The sequence below is a fragment of the Glandiceps talaboti genome, chromosome 10 (genome assembly GCF_964340395.1).
Source record: "Glandiceps talaboti chromosome 10, keGlaTala1.1, whole genome shotgun sequence".
In the NCBI taxonomy this organism is placed as follows: Eukaryota; Metazoa; Hemichordata; class Enteropneusta; family Spengelidae; genus Glandiceps; species Glandiceps talaboti.
The window spans coordinates 1,782,501-1,799,983 of NC_135558.1; the positions used below are offsets into that span (position 1 = coordinate 1,782,501).

The 17,483-nt window shown below is 35.3% G+C and overlaps 1 protein-coding gene across 1 annotated transcript in view; it reads left to right on the top strand.

Moving 5' to 3' along the window:
- Positions 1-8,770: 8,770 nt before the first annotated feature.
- LOC144440865 (nuclear receptor subfamily 6 group A member 1-like) overlaps positions 8,771-17,483 on the top strand; it is a 172,829-nt gene continuing 164,116 nt past the window's right edge. The window contains exon 1 of the mRNA XM_078130299.1: positions 8,771-9,184. Within this exon, the coding sequence (XP_077986425.1) occupies positions 9,124-9,184 (61 nt within the window). The 5' untranslated portion in view covers positions 8,771-9,123. The remainder of the gene's footprint in view (positions 9,185-17,483) is intronic.

Genomic DNA, 17,483 nt, shown 5'->3' on the forward strand with positions numbered 1-17,483 from the left:
CAAACAAACAAACAAACCAACCAACAAACAAACAAACAAACAAACAAACAAACAAACAAACAAACAAACAACAATCGTCACTGAGAAGGTTTCACAGACAACGACTGATATCGCTGACACTGCTGAATGATACCCTCAAGTTTCGACACTTCGCCTGGAAGCAGGACCACTGACGACCATCTGATGAAGACCACCACTACGTAATGTACGTCCAAGTTATTGCAAATTGTCACGCATATCGAACATGACTCATGAATACGAATTGATGATTATGTGCAAAAAAATTGAAATTTTACAAAAAATATATATAGTTATTGTATACATTCACTTGAATGGCAATATGCACACGTACCCCCATGCAAATGACGCTCTTGTGTATAACAGAAATAGGATAGTAGCATGTGGACATAAGGTTACGGCAAGCAAGTATAACATTTGTCCAATATGAAAATAGCTTGAAGAGTACAATTATGATTTACGAATGCAAAAATGATATATTGAAAATCATGGATACAAATTTAAGTTCAATGAATACCAATAATTATATTTTGACCAACATAAATATACATAATAAGGCTGCTTTCACAAACACCGGGGGGAGATTTTCTGTCACGACCCTTTATTTTTTGAAATACCCCCCCCCCTCCGCACCCTCAAAATGTTTTCAAGTACCCCCTCTTAGATTACAACAAGTTTTGAAGTAGCCCCCTCCTCCACCATCTTTGTCCCAATGCAACCAGGCGGAAACAAAAACGGTGAAACATTGAAAACCATCCAACCACCCCATTTAAGAGAAAAATTTCCTAAAACATGATATTTTCATCACAACCTAAACTATTTTTCACCCCGATATATCTTTGCTGTATTATGTATTAAATGTGATGACAACAACAGTGTTGCAGCCAGCCTTTTGAAAGAGTGGGACATAGTGTCCCGAGACTTTCACTTTTCTGGGTCATCATAAATTTTTTAGGGACATTATAAAAAAGAGCACCAATAGCGTTGTAGCACAACTGTACAGTTTTAAAAAATATTTACCTCCATGCTAGATATTTGCTGAATGATTATACTGTTGCCTATCCAACCCTGTTGTTATCTATGCAATATACACTATTATTTAGCTGTTGCTATAGGTGTGGTCATGTTGCTAAACATATTTGCACACAATTTTAGTGTGGGTCATCTGTGACCCGTCACTTCCAAAATTGTGGGTCAGGTCCAAAAAATGTGTGTCAAATGACCCAAAAACCCCCTCTGGCTGCAACACTGAACAATTATTAAAAATACAAAACATTGTATAATGAACACTACTATTTTTAACTTGTAAAGACGTTACATCAACTTGAACTTGGCAGCACGGATTTGAACTTTTCAATGAAACACGTATTACACATACATTATTTTGAATATAGGATGTCAGACACTTGGGTAATCAACTGGTCATTTTAATTGTAATCTTATTAATTCTGACAATGTTAAAATTTGTCCTTTGAATAAATATAGTCTTGTATCTTTTACCCATAAAAGTTTAAAATTGTGCTTGACTTATACTGGCGATTAGATAACTACAAGAATGTATAATTAAGTTTTTGGGTTTGCTATAAAAGAAAGTTGTTAATTGTCTAATTAAGTTGTTAGAGGTAAAATATTCCATTTATTCCAGGCAGATAATAAAGGTTTTGACATAAACAGCCATTCAATTGTTTTACATGGTATTGTATGGTGTAGACTCACAGTTATTTAGAGCTCAGTATCTCACAATCTCATACTAGTTACATACAGACAGTCTTATTACCACTGTCTTCGCAAGTTACATGTAGATTTGAATACTAAACATGGAACAACTTTCCAGTAAGATTAGATTTTGAACACTGCAGAGTATAAAACTTACAATAGACATCTCTAATGGTCAAAGTGCCTTCACTACAAATTAGGTATGGAGGTGGGGGGGGAGGGGGAGGGTGTTACTGTTTTATTCTTTTAGTTTTGCTGTATCTGCATAAATGGGAAAATACAAGGTCAACTCAAAACAGTGCTGAAATATCTCATAGAATTGCACCATGCAGTAAGAATACCGATATTTATATAAATATCAGAATATGTGAGAAAAATTTAAATCAATATTCATGTTACAGGACAGTATGTGTACTATTGTTTTGTTGATGGTCCATCAGGTAAGGTGGGGTACCACAACACATTGTTTCCCAGAGGGCAACACGAAACAACAGACTATGTGGGGTTGACCCATGAGGAAAACAGACTGTACTGTGTGGGGATGACCCATAGGCCTGAGTAAAACAGACTCTACTGTGTGGGGATGACCCATAGGCCTGAGTAAAACAGACTCTACTGTGTGGGGATGACCCATAGGCCTGTAAATGAAAACTGTCAAATATGGTCGATGTTGCTCCAAGTATGGACCACTCAATCAATGCCATGTGTCGTTAATTATCCTAAGCTGCATACCTCCACCACCCTAGAATCTATGCATCAGGGAATACAAACAGTTCGAAACAACATATCTGTAGTAAGCTACAAAAACTTGCTCCTTTAATTTCCTTAATTACCTTAATTATCTGAAGAAAATTCTGTGTTGTGTAAAAGTATTCTGACGTATGCGCATATGCAATCATCAGACATCAATTGTCGTTGTCTCTGTTACCCAGATTCCTCTCTGACTGCCATCGCCGCCAGCGCAGGCAGAAGTTAATGCAGTGTGGGTAACAAAGACTACAATTTTGACGTGATGACTCAATTCAGCCATTGCCTTGGTAGAGAATTTTATTAAGTGACTCTCTACTGTTCCTTCGAATCGTTGCTACATAATAAAAACAACTGGGGCAATTTATTTATTTTCAAGTAACCCATTGTACTCACAGCATTTTTTTAGGTACTCCCTCACATATCCCCAAATTTTTCGAGTACCCGAACCTCTCAATTCTACCGACCCCTTCCAGAGGTGCTTGTGAAAACAGATAAATCACATGAATAGACATTGACGAATAGTAACATGATATTTACGAATGTTAACGTTGATTTTTAGCATAAAAATAACGATTTTACCAATATAAATGTGTGAATTGACTAAAGATAACATGAATTGTACGAATACAAGTATGATTTTATGCATGAAAAGATTGAAGAGCTGATATATCAGAATTAAGACACTGAAATTACTTAGACAGTTAATTTGTAGGAACTTAACCTAACTATACACTAAAAGAAATACTATGAGGGTCGATTTGATTTAGCTATAGTGTTCTGTAATAATAATCGACACAATTGACAAGGGCTAATTACTGACCGCCACACCATGTACCAAGAGGACAAGAATACACTGCATCTTGCCAGATCTAGTTAGGACTGGATATCAGTAAAGTTATAACAAAGCAAAGCACGTAATCCAAGCAAAAAACTGTTGTGGAATTTAGAATTAGACTGGGCCAGTACCTGAATGCTACAAGAGATTATGAGACTTTGAGGCTCTCTTCCCTGTTTTTTCCATGGTTATCAGTTTGTTACCATGACAATAACGAGATAGACACAAACTAAAACTAATGCTGATATATTACTATGGAAATCGGGCTAAAGGTAAACTAAGATAGACACAAACTAAAACTATTGTTGATATACTACTATGGAAATCAAGCTGTAGGTAAACTAAGATAGATAGACACAAACTAAAACTATTGTTGATATACTACTATGGAAATCAAGCTATAGGTAAACTAAGATAGACACAAACTAAAACTATTGTTGATATACTACTATGGAAATCAAGCTATAGGTAAACTAGGATAGACACAAACTAAAACTATTGTTAATATACTATTATGGAAATCAAGCTATAGGTAAACTAAGATAGACACAAACTAAAAGTATTGCTGATATACTACTATGGAAATCAAGCTGTAGGTAAACTAAGATAGATAGATACAAACTAAAAATATTGTTAATATACTACTATGGAAATCAAGCTATAGGTAAACTAAGATAGACACAAACTAAAACTATTGTTGATATACTACTATGGAAATCAAGCTATAGGTAAACTAAGATAGACACAAACTAAAACTATTGTTGATATACTACTATGGAAATCAAGCTATAGGTAAACTAGGATAGACACAAACTAAAACTATTGTTAATATACTATGGAAATCAAGCTATAGGTAAACTAGGATAGACACAAACTAAAACTATTGTTGATATACTACTATGGAAATCAAGCTATAGGTAAACTAAGATAGACACAAACTAAAACTATTGTTGATATACCACTATGGAAATCAAGCTGTAGGTAAACTAAGATAGACACAAACTAAAACTATTGTTGATATACCACTATGGAAATCAAGCTGTAGGTAAACTAAGATAGATAGACACAAACTAAAACTATTGTTGATATACTATTATGGAAATCAAGCTATAGGCAAACTAAGATAGACACAAACTAAAACTATTGTTGATATACCACTATGGAAATCAAGCTGTAGGTAAACTAAGATAGACACAAACTAAAACTATTGTTGATATACTACTATGGAAATCAAGCTATAGGTAAACTAAGATAGACACAAACTAAAACTATTGTTGATATACTACTATGGAAATCAAGCTGTAGGTAAACTAAGATAGATAGATACAAACTAAAACTATTGTTAATATACTACTATGGAAATCAAGCTATAGGCAAACTAGGATAGACACAAACTAAAACTATTGTTGATATACTACTATGGAAATCAAGCTATAGGTAAACTAAGATAGACACAAACTAAAACTATTGTTGATATACCACTATGGAAATCAAGCTATAGGTAAACTAGGATAGACACAAATAAAAACTATTGTTGATATACTACTATGGAAATCAAGCTATAGGTAAACTAAGATAGACACAAACTAAAGCTATTGTTGATATACCCTGATGGAAATCAAGCTATAGGTAAACTAAGATAGACACAAACTAAAACTAAAAGTATTGTTGATATACTACTATGGAAATCAAGCTATAGGCAAACTAAGATAGACACAAACTAAAACTAAAAGTATTGTTGATATACTACTATGGAAATCAAGCTATAGGCAAACTAAGATAGACACAAACTAAAACTATTGTTGATATACTACTATGGAAGTCAAGCTATAGGTAAGCTAAGATAGACACAAACTAAAGCTATTGTTGTACTAGTATGCCAGGTTACATATTATCGATATATCAATGATTTGGTTATGTAGGTAATATCACCCCTGTAATCACGATAGTGTAAACAGTGAGTGGGATTGAATGTGCGGACACTTCAGTAAAATTTGTTAACTTGCAACCCTATTGTGAATGTCATTATATCAACATCCATTCACAGTTATAATAAATGACGTGTAGCTTGTGTCTATCTTAGTTTACCGATACCCGTAGTAGATTAAAAGTTATATATTGGATAAAGTTATCATTACAATATTTGACAGATTGGAAAAAGCTAACAAAGTGAGCCTTCATGCTGGAGTCATGATGGTCAAATTGTTAGAGTGGCCGACTTGGAATCTGCAGGTTGCAGGTTAGAGACCCATCATTGCCATTTGTTTCTGAATGGCTAAAGTTTTTGGACAAGATTTGAATACCTAGCTGTATAATTGGGGACCTGGTAGGATAGAGGTTGCAATGTGAATGCTTTAATCCTATGCGTTTACAAAGGCTGCAATGGAGTGCATGCTCCCCAGGGAGTTGGGGAAGTATAAAGGGCCACTGTGCCGCTATAGATCCGTGCCATTGGTAATAATTGTAAAACGGGAAAAACCAACATTATATTATTTAGGAAGAAATCTCGTATCATCCCACTTTCCTAACACTTTGTGTTTTTCTGCTGGAAATTGTTACATGCAGAGTCGGTGTCCTTCAATCATACTAAAAATCATATGGTGTCTGCTTTTTTGTTTGAACATAATTAAATAGAGATTAAAAACTGACAGATTTACAAAAAATAAAGACAGCTGTGTGATATTAAAACATGTCCATTTCGCCCCGTATTCCCAACTTGTAGTTTGTTATGTGCAAACAAATACCCCCCTTCCTTTCAATTTAAAATGTGTATGTATACTTGTCTATGTCTATTTGTATATATATATACATATACAAATAGACGTTGACATACATACATACATACATACATACATACATACATACATACATACATACATATGTATATATGTACATGCATACGTACATGCACACATACATGCACACATACATACATACACACATACACACACACACATACATACATACATACATACATACATACACACACACACACACACACACATACATACATACATACATACATACATACATACATACATACATACATACATACATACATACATACATACATACATACATACATTCATACATACATATTGTAAACAGTCATTGCTGGTACTATGTACACTGACATGATACCAGTTAGTAAACAGTCATTGCATACACTGATTTGATGCATGTGTGTAAACAGTATCGAAAGAGGTATGGAGTGTTTATTAGTGTGTGAATCATAAGTTACAAATTTGTTGGATACTGCCAAGGTCACCGTTTCATCATACATGCCTCGTTTATCATAACAGCATAAATAAATATAGAGAAATAACAAAATGTATGTTGAAATAACAAAGCATATGGAGAAATAACAAAATGTATGGAGAAATAACAAAGCATATGGAGAAATAACAAAATGTATGGAGAAATAACAAAATATAGAGAGAAATAACACAAATATATAGAAATAACAAAATATATGGAGAAATAACAAAGCATATGGAGAAATAACACACATATATAGAAATAGCAAAATATATGGAGAAATAACAAAATATATGGATACAATAACATGGAGAAATGAAAATATATGGAGAAATATATTATATGGAAAAATAATAAGATATATATGGAAAAATAACAAAATGTATGGAGAAATAGCATTTATGGAGAAGGAACAAAACATATGGAGAAATAATATAATTTATGGAGAAATAACAAAATATATGAAATAATAAAATTTATGGAGCAATGGCATATTTTTTTTAAATTTGGGATTCTCAAACATAAGTCTTAAGAAGAATAGACTTTCTGTGTTAATGTTGTCATTTGGCACATTGTTCATTTGTCGTTCACTTCGTAAAATATTAATAAATACACAAAACATGGACGGAATGATTGATGTATAATTTTGAAATGTGCGATAATCTTTAAAAAAATTAAGCTTGTTTGTTTTAAGAGTGTTGTTATTTACATTTGTATTTTTGTGTTTAGATGATACTTAGCAATCACGTTGTATAAACAAATTAAAAATAAAATAAAATGAAAACGAAAATGTTTGTGAAGATAGTTGTATTGTTCATTTATGATTGAAAGGTAAATAGAAGTGTTGATTGATTCAAACATAACAACAATTTATGTATGTTTCATTCACTTGAAACTTTATTACGGAGCATGCGCGTAAGAAGCTGTGACGGTTGAATGACTTGAACTCTTGGTTGAACCCTGGAAGTACAAATATAATTTATCTGTCTAGTAGCTTGGCTTTCTTACATGTCATTTAAATTTGACAGCCTGAAGACTCCAGAAGGACGATGGATTGCGGGTTTTTACTACCAAGATATAGCTTAGAAGCTCGCCTTTAGAGATAAAATTGTGAAAAAAGAACGTCGACACGGTCACCACTCGACACTTTACAGTCGTTAGTAGATCTCATCTGGCGCCATTGTAGAGTTACAATTTAATGTCAGATCTGAAAAGAAATATAGTCAAAACAGAGATTATTTCAATTTTCATGAAAGGGTGGGGACTCTTCTGATGATTTGCTGACATCACACTCGATGTCCAACCCCTGATATCACCTTAGACGCCTCAAATTGTCCCCGTCAATTTAATACTTTCCCGCCAAATTGTTCAAGTAGAAACACAGGAATTCCCGCCTTCCAAATGTATACTGTCTTTGGTATAGCATCGAATGACTTCAAGTATTCTATTTAAAAATAGCTAGACAGAAATTGGAAGTAAAAAAAACTAGGTGTGGGGTGGCGGGTGTTAAAATATTTTTTTTTACAAAATTGCTGAGACCTGCTTAAATTGTGAAAACTACCTAGAACCTTTATTCTATACGAGCCATAAACAAAAAAGATCAATAATAAAATAAATTTCTTGAATACATTTTTTTTCTCTCAAAAATATAACACAACACTCAGAACAAACATAAATACACATATAATTGGAGTTATCAGGAAATGTTCTTGATTAGAACATTGTGTGGCATTTTGATCTTGTATGTATCTTATAATCTTAGGATGGAAAGAAGGAGCCTGGAATATCAAAAAAATAGACGCGAAAACAAATATATCATAAAAGTCTGGCCTAAATTAGCCAAGTGTTCAATTCAGCAAGTTCTCCTACATAAGTGCCATCCTTCGGGGGGCAAAAACAGCACAGATTGTGGAATTCATTTTACTTGTTTTCTGCTTTTAGGCAAACGACGAGAAACGTTCTTTACGCCTTAGGTCTTTCATATCTCCCGATGTATCCAAAATCAGTGAATATTTTGCACAGGTGCTACGAAGGAAATTCGATCCTGCGAATCCATCAGACTTTGAGAAAGCGAATTTGTGGGTCAGGTCACCAAACACCCTATATGTACGTATACCTGGGTTCTTATTTTCCATATTCTTTTCTTCCACCACGTGTTTCTCTTCTCTTGAATCTGAAGAGTCGTCGTATCTAACACCAAGTCGGCAGCTTACTCGTACAGAGTGTTGTTGCTACGATTAGTCCTCTTAATACAGTACTACAACCATGTCTGGTGGATCTGGAAAGTCACAGGCGTGCGTTGGGGTGGGCAAGCGACGTTGGACGATGTATGAGTTACCGCGAAGCTAGGGAGGCATGTGCATTAAATGTCATTTGGTCCTATTTATAGCATAGTTCAATGTTACGCGGTATTTACCGGCGTCCTTAGTTAACCCAGTTACTACACTTGATATATTGTCATACGTCTGCATATGTACGTGAGAAGCCGCAAGGTTGCTGCAATTGGAGGAAGGCTTTTTTCCACCAAGGTGGCTTAGTATATCGTTATGGAACACTTTCCCTTCCAGATTGGGCAGCCCGGTGTTTCGTTTGCAGGCGCAAGGGCCGGTAAGCTTTAACATTGATCTTGGGAGCTCGAAGGACCGCCTCTGCTAGTGTGTGCAGACTCCCTGCTTTGTAGTTTAGATACAACTGTAGACACAGATACATTAAACTGTTGTAAAGCGAGGCAATGCTATGGACTAGCCCGGGCGGACAAGATTTTAAATGCAAAATTTGAATTCATTGTGCTATACTATGTGTAAAAATACATATGGGTATATATGTAGACAGGGTCTGTGAAATACGACCACGCGTATGCATGGTTAGTAGGTAAACCATGCAAGCAGTCTACACGCTTCGTTGTAGTACTATTATACCGACGATACTGTCTGTACGTGCCTAGCACGTACAGACAGACAAAAAAACGTTACCACGAGAGTTCGTTTGAGCATAGTTTTTTTAAACCTCTAGAATAGTTGCAGTTTTTTTTATCTCATGTACGAAAGCTCCATGTTTTATCCGTTAAATCAAGCATAGGGATGTTACACGAAACACAAACAGATGCGTCAAAGCTTAAAGGTTGGGCCCCAGGCTCAATGTGCTCTCTATCTACGCGTTTTTTGCCAGACACTTTAAAATGACAGAATCGACAGGCCCTATAATTACTGGTGGAAGTTTTACCTGCAAATACACGAGCAACAGATTCTCGTCTTGATATAAAATTTATACCCTGTGAGTTTTCGAACGACTGAAATTTGACTCAACATGGCTTTTCATAATGTAAAGGGCACTGAGTGTACAGGCGTGAACTATTGGAGCTGGCAGAACCCGACGACGTATTTGGGTGCCACCCCGTCTCGACAACGGTATCAACTGAACTACCAGTCTGGGCATTACACGGCAGGTAAAGAAATACAACAACCATGTTATACGATTTCTAGCAACACACCAACAAGATCAAAAACAACAAAAATAGTATCGTTTTATTCCTTCCATATACCAACAAAGGTATTTATACCAATTTCAACGAGGGGAGCAAAGAATTGTACATTTATGTTACAGTTTCATATATTGAATGTTCGATTTTGTTCGGTTAAACAAAAACAAAACGACCAACATAAATCTGTCACTCAGTTGTTTATTTAGGCCGTTATATCACAGTAGATCATAGATGAAGTGTAGTAGTTTTAAAACATTACAAGACAACAAACACTTAGCACTTTGTCCCGGACATGCGATCATAGAATTCAGAAAATATACATCATATGAACAAATCACACGATAGACATGAGTTGTTTGTATTATAAGTTGACAGACACAGCATGCCAAGTAGCCGTATATGATAACTCTATTTATCGTTGTTATTTTTTTGGAGGGGAAAATTCCAATTTCTTGCTTGCAAAACAATGCAAGTATTGAATAAGGGTTTTGGGGAAGCAGAATTTTGTTGCATGCATGCTATGCATGACAATTCGTATGGAGACTTGAATAGTCTGTCACCGACGGCGTTTTGAATAGCGGAGTCCATAACAACTCTACAGTATAGGTTTTAACGCTGACAAATATAATGTACCACATCACCATGGAAAATACTAGATATCCGAAAGTGTCGAAATAATCCAGGAATTATAAATATTAATAATATTATTGTGGTTATATTTAGGCCAATGCTGGAGATTTACCATAACGGTATGATCGTGAACTTGATAACGGGCTTCTTGATTCGATATTTATTTTTACGATGAGTTCTCCAAAAACGCTCGAACTCGACACTGTATTTGAGTACGAGAAGGTGATTTTGGTGTGCAATTCTGCGTAAAACAATTTATCAAAACCTTATCAATGTACAGTTACAACTTATCTGCTACCGGAATGGTCTTATATTTCGCCAGAGCTTCGCAGAGTATGGACGGCAGGTTATCGTCATTTTTTTAGCCACGTGCATGGGTCTAGTACGGTTAGTAGGTGACATACATGCAGATGTCGTTAAAGAGATAATACATATACATTCCTCCGTGGAGATTTTTACAGTCATAAATTCTAGAAAAATAACCGTCTTTGTGGGAATAAGTGTTGTTTTATATTCAACCTAACAGTTTGTTGTGTCCGTCTCACCCAACCAACATCGACATACTCCGCTACGTTGAAAATACCTATTTGTTAGGGAATACTGTGCACTGTATTGCAGTCATATTTCTTTACTGAAAACATATATCTTTTTTTCCCCCTTTTTTTTTAATTTTAAGAAAGATATGTGTACCTTTTCTTTTGGGCTGAACTGTAGACGATACGTCATTCAGTTGAGAGTGGATTTCTCCCCAACAGAAAACGCATGCTCCGTGATCTGTTGTGATCACCGAGTTTTGTGAGAGCTGGGCCAAAAACAGCTCTTCCGCCATATCTCAAAATCTGCATACGTTGTGTTGTACCTATCTCTTCTTTCAATAGCTCTCTAACGACTCAAATAGATTGTTTAGTTTATCTTTTGTTCTTTTTTATGTCGTCTAAATTTGTCTGCTAATTTCATTTTAGAAACGCCTCCGCAGCACCGTTACTGTGTGTGGTTAGTATAGCGATCACACCTATAGTACATGATTAGAAGTCACAGCAAAACAAGGCGGTTACTTGAACACCGCGCTATATTGGTTAACTTGGTGGCGTTTTGTTTGTTAATCCAACAAAAAACATACAAACACAAATTTAGCAAAAGTAATACCTTGTAATGTTGTCAACAAAAGAATAAAAATTTGGTTAACTTGTGGAGGTATTTCGACTTACGATCCTTCTACCACGGTGCACATCAAAGAGTCAACGTATGGTGACGTCCATGAAAATGAACATGAACGTGGGTTGGTGTAGTATGCTACTTTCTGTTCAGCTTGATAGTCCAGAGATTATTTGATAAATAATAACACCTTTTAATGTATTACAAATAAAATTTAGCTGAGTGATGTGGACTGAACCAAAATTTTTAGTGGAAATGGAGTGTCAGTGGGTCAAAGTCATGGACGTTAATATTGGACACTTTTCCCACTCTACTTTTGGCGGGAATGTCTGGCGAGTTCGTTGAAGTCGTCTGCCACACTACACTAAAATAGAACAAAGATGTTAATGGTTTATTAAAAGTATACATTATGAAAAATAAAGACGTCAGACTACTGTTTCTATAAATAGCACGTTTCATTAAGAATAGCTCTCAAAGTTGTGGTTGTTGTTATTGCAGTTTCCAGTACTCTTGTAATGAGAGAGAAATCATGTCTGAAAAATTAAATAATTTTAGGTTTAGAGATCGTAAACAAAATTAGTAAGTCTTACAATGATCAAGTGTTAACATTTTACCTCATGCGTTTGACGTATTAGTCACGTAACTTGTGACAGAAAGTGTTGTAATTAAGAAACAAAAACGTCCTTCCCTTACGCTTGAAATGGGGTCGCTGCCTATGAATGGTAGGTACCAGGTTCCATAGTTTTAAGCGGGAACATTGACGGTAGTTGTTTTTGCAGCTCATCCCAGGGATTTAGAGTGTTGTCCCGCTATTTTAGACTGTAGTACACGTTTTACAGTCTGGCGTGGATTTTCTTACCATTGTGGTAGGTGTCATGACCTTTGCTTTTTGTAGAAAAGTCTGAGGAAAAAGCTCGAACCTAGGGGATAAACAGACTGAGTTGAAATCTTTCCTCTTGCAGGCATCAATTGTAATGGAATTAGTCGTTTGCGCCGGACGTGATGCCGGTTATTAAGAAAGAGAAAATGAACAATGCATGCGAAAAGAAGTTTATGTTGAAATAATACTTAGAATCGAACGGTTACTTTCTTCGCAGGGCAGAAATTAATTGAATTACCGATCACAATGCGCCACACAGACAGAAAACAAAATGGCGTCGACTTCAAAAGTTAGTGTCAATTCTGTAGGATTTGAACTACTTTTCCTAGCAGTTATGGATTATTAACGTATTTGATCACGTAACTAACTCTGTGATATTCAGCTTGATTGTCAGATATATAAGTTATCAAAGGTGAGCATATTTTAAGTTTGCGATCAACTGTAATAATTGAGTATCTGCTTCCAATGTCTTGTACACCAGTGATGTCGAGCGGAAGACTGTTACTCAGATACAATAACATGGTTGGCATACAGTATCGATTATAAAACAAAACCGATTTGATCGGCACTTCTTTACATCTGTGTACACAGAAATTACCTAAGTGAATTACACGTTGGAAATAAAAAAAAAATTGTGCCAATATTTGAACACTTATTCTCATAATGAATACTACTTGATTAAGTTACCAAGTCATTGGAGTAACAGGTATAGAATGGTACACGACTTTATATTGGTTAGATTCACTATTTCAAAATGTCGTACTCTCAGTGTGGAAATTCTTCATCAAATCATTCTGAAAACCAAAACAAGTGCCTTTTTATTTTAGAAAAATTGGTTAAAGGTGGCAAGGGTCAGACAGTTTAGTCTTCCCCATATATCACATAAATTTGGACAGAAACAACTCACAATCTGACTGGCCTTTGGAGACGATCAACATGATATACACGACTAATCGTGCGCTTATATATTTACTGTTAAGTCATCTAAGACAGAAAGCTGGAAAACTAAAGTTTTGAAAAGTAAAACAATAGAATGTGTTTGTTAAATAAGTTAATCACATAATTAGAGTCGACTGCTATTATAGAGTCAAATTACACAAGGAAGAATAAAATAAAATCCTAGACACTCCAAAGAAATGTTTGAAAGCTTATCAATTGTATTTGGATGGGTCATGAGTACCACAACTGTTATCTGTTACTGGGTTAAGTGAGACCGGTTGAGGAAAAGATCGCTGTTGGTTTTTATAGAAACATAACAAATGCTACCGAATATACGATAATCCGAGAATCGGATATAAGTAGCAATTCTAAAGTTGTTAAAATGCAGAAAGGAGGTTGATTGAATGATAATCTGCTTATAAAGATGTCTGGGTTTTTATAAGTTGAAAATCACGATATTATGAATCAAAACATTGGCGGACCAATAATTCAATGCTTACCTTTTGAGAAAAAGAAAGGTACATTTTGAATGAAAACTTTTTAAGTTAATATACCATACCGAATGATTGAATATCCAGGTCGAAGCCTACAGGGATTGTAGTCAATTCAACCAATGTTTGTTTTGAGGTACACTTGTTATACCCTGAATATGACAAACCAGAAACAGACAGAATGTTGGTAACTACCAACATAATTATTTTGTCGTAGTCGAGGTATACAACTCTAGCAAGATGTCCTGGAAACGCAAGTAGATTTTATACAAACTTGTCTTTCACCAACCACAATTTTGTGTCTGATAATACAGTCTGCAATGCTCAAAAACAAACGTAGTGAGAGTTCCTAATGCCAAACAAAAGTTCGTGAACTCTTGCAGCATAGTCGCAATAATTCCACCAAGTTCACAAAATAATTATGATTATTTTATACCGCTTCTGTCGCAGAAACAAATACGTCTACAACTTACGTCTTTTCCTAATTTGTCTTAGCTCTCTTTCCAAATACGATGTATGGTTCCATGATACCATCGGCCACATTTTCGAACGTTATAATCAATCGAAATAACAACACCGATAGTTGTAAACTTATACTGTAGATCCCCCGCCTTGAAGTGACAAGGATGGTGAATTACTAGTTATTCATTTAAACTCGCTTTTTCTAATCATGTTCAATACAGTCGTATATGTGGAAGTTTCCTAACAGCGGTGGTAGAAAACCACGCTACCTTTAAATAAAACCACTGCTATCAAAACATTCTGTGTATGTGTAATGAACATAGTACTTTGAATTTGATCAAATGTTCCCCCAATTTTGTATTAATCTTTAATATTACCATACTCAAATGTGATACTAAATACTTGAAAGTTAATGCCGATTTCTTGATATTGAAACAATCTGTTATGTTTTCTAAATGTGGCTACCAGCCCATAGACTGTCGACAATCTAACCCGCCCAGATATCAGTTAATTAAGTTTTGCATTTCAGTGCTGAACAACTTGTGTCGAGTCGGTGTTCTTTTTCGGGTGTTCTCAGTTTTTTTTCCTCCCGAACGTAATTCAGTCTATACCATTTACCATTTTAGCGGTTTATGGCGTTTCGACTTTTTTTTTTTTTTGGTTTGGTAACCCCCGGACGAGTAAGACTGTACTTTCATTGTAGTTTCGGTAGTTTAGTTCATGAGTTCCCGCCAAAGCCTGATAAAGAAGACACCGCTCTCTTAGGGCTTATCGGTTGCCTTTTTCTCTTCAGTTACAGGTGGATGGCACAAAGGCCACTGAAAACTGCATGTACTTTTACGAATTGTTTATTTTTCTAATTGCACAACATATAGACCAAGCAATTGACGGGAGAGTTATACTCCTCCTCCCACCCTATTTTAAAATTATAACCCAGTGAATCGATTTTCATTCAAAGGGTTAGACTTTTTTCACCATATTTATTGTACAATGTATACAGCCACATAAAATGTTTACAACAAAGTGATACACTAAATGAATATAAACACACATTTTTTAACAGACCTCGAAAAACGTAGCAGCTGTTAGAGAAAAATATCTCCATAAAAGTGAAAAAAAAGTCTAAAGCTCTTCATCATTTGACATTCCAGATGGGTGGGTGGGTGGTTGTAATTGAAGTGGATAAAACTACCCAAACCTCGACAGCTGGGTAGCAGTCTATTGCTATGTACATCCTGGCTACCATTACAAAATGAATCTGAAATATATTAAGGAATTTTTGGTCCAAAACTTGATAAAATCTTGTCACTAATTGCCAAAATTCTGACATAAATCGCTGACTAAGGGTTCCTTGGATGATTGAAAATACAAAGGGTTTGTACAAGTTGCAGAAAAGAACTACTACTTTGTGTAGAAAAAAGTAGTCAGTGGGTTTAGCTACATACATGGTAGCAAACCATTGAAAGTACGATGGTAGTCAATAACTACAGGTGGAGACAACTCTCAGACTGTCTAGTAGATCCAACAGTTTAGATAAACTATGACTGATTCATGGAGAAAAAGATTTTGGGTCTGTTAAAGTACTTCAGAATGTCGAATGTTTTCAGAATATTGCAAAGGATTTGTATTAACAAACTCTAGACCCAGATTTCGAACATGCATACAGAACCAATTTTGGCTAAAGAAAAACAAAAAGAAAGATGTAAATGCTTGTTTACTCTACTTAGTAATCGTCTTGAGAGGTTTCCATTACGCCTTCAAGAAGGGAGAGTTGATATTTTTAGGCCAATACAGACGGTAGGAACAACCTCACCCTAACTGAAAATATCGTCATCAATGACGAAATGTTGACAATGACCATTTAACTTGAGTCTTGGTCAAGTATAAACTCAAAATCACATAATGCAACCACATTGAATAGTATTAGATGAACACTGCATATTCATATTTCTTGTGACAGGATCGCCCATGTTTCTTTTTGTCATTTTGACTGCATTATTCAATATATTTTGTTTCCCGAAATACGTTGGAGTCGGGAAGCGTCACAGTGACTTTGAAACTGAGGGCAGTGTTTTTTTGACTGAGAACTGATTTTTTTAAAGGTTTTAGGCGTTATTTGCCCAATAAATCTATACCCTGCTCTTTCTGTGCCAAATATAACGACTTGGGGGTTGAATCAACAGCAAATATATCATTTTTCTCAAGCTGCTGATGTATGTAGTCACCACTTTGGACTAGAGACGAAGACATTCCCTATATTGCTTGAATACACATGACCATATTCGTGCACAAGTTACTCAATCTCTGTTAATCCCCCCCCCCCCGAATTTCAAGTACAACATTTATGTTCCAAAGCTTTGTTGTGAATTACTGGTACCTGGGAACGAATACAATATGGTAGTTTTAATGTCAAGCATTTTCTTGTAAGACATAAGGTTTATGTTGAAATTGGGAACCGACTAGAGAAAATACATAACTCGTTTCATAAATATTTCATTTTTAAAAAGCTACAAAATAGCAATGTCCAATTTTACTTGCCAAATTTGGTTGTGGTTGTGGTTGTAGTGGTGGTGGCTGTCGTCGTCGTCGTTGTCGTTGCTGTTGTTGTTGTTGTTGCTGTTGTTGTTGTTGTTGTTGTAGTAGTTGCCATTATTGTTGTTGTTGTCGTTTTTGCAATGAAATTCAGAGCCACAATGGTAATGGATTTGAAGTCGATATAATTCACTTACAGAACTTGTACGGGGGGTTTTGTAAGTTGCACTGCAACTAGTAAATCTACAGGTTTGAACAAAATGCATTTTTTTGTTTAGCAAAAACAAACCAAAGTATGTGATTTCATCCCTTCACATCAATAGTCGACGGTCAAAA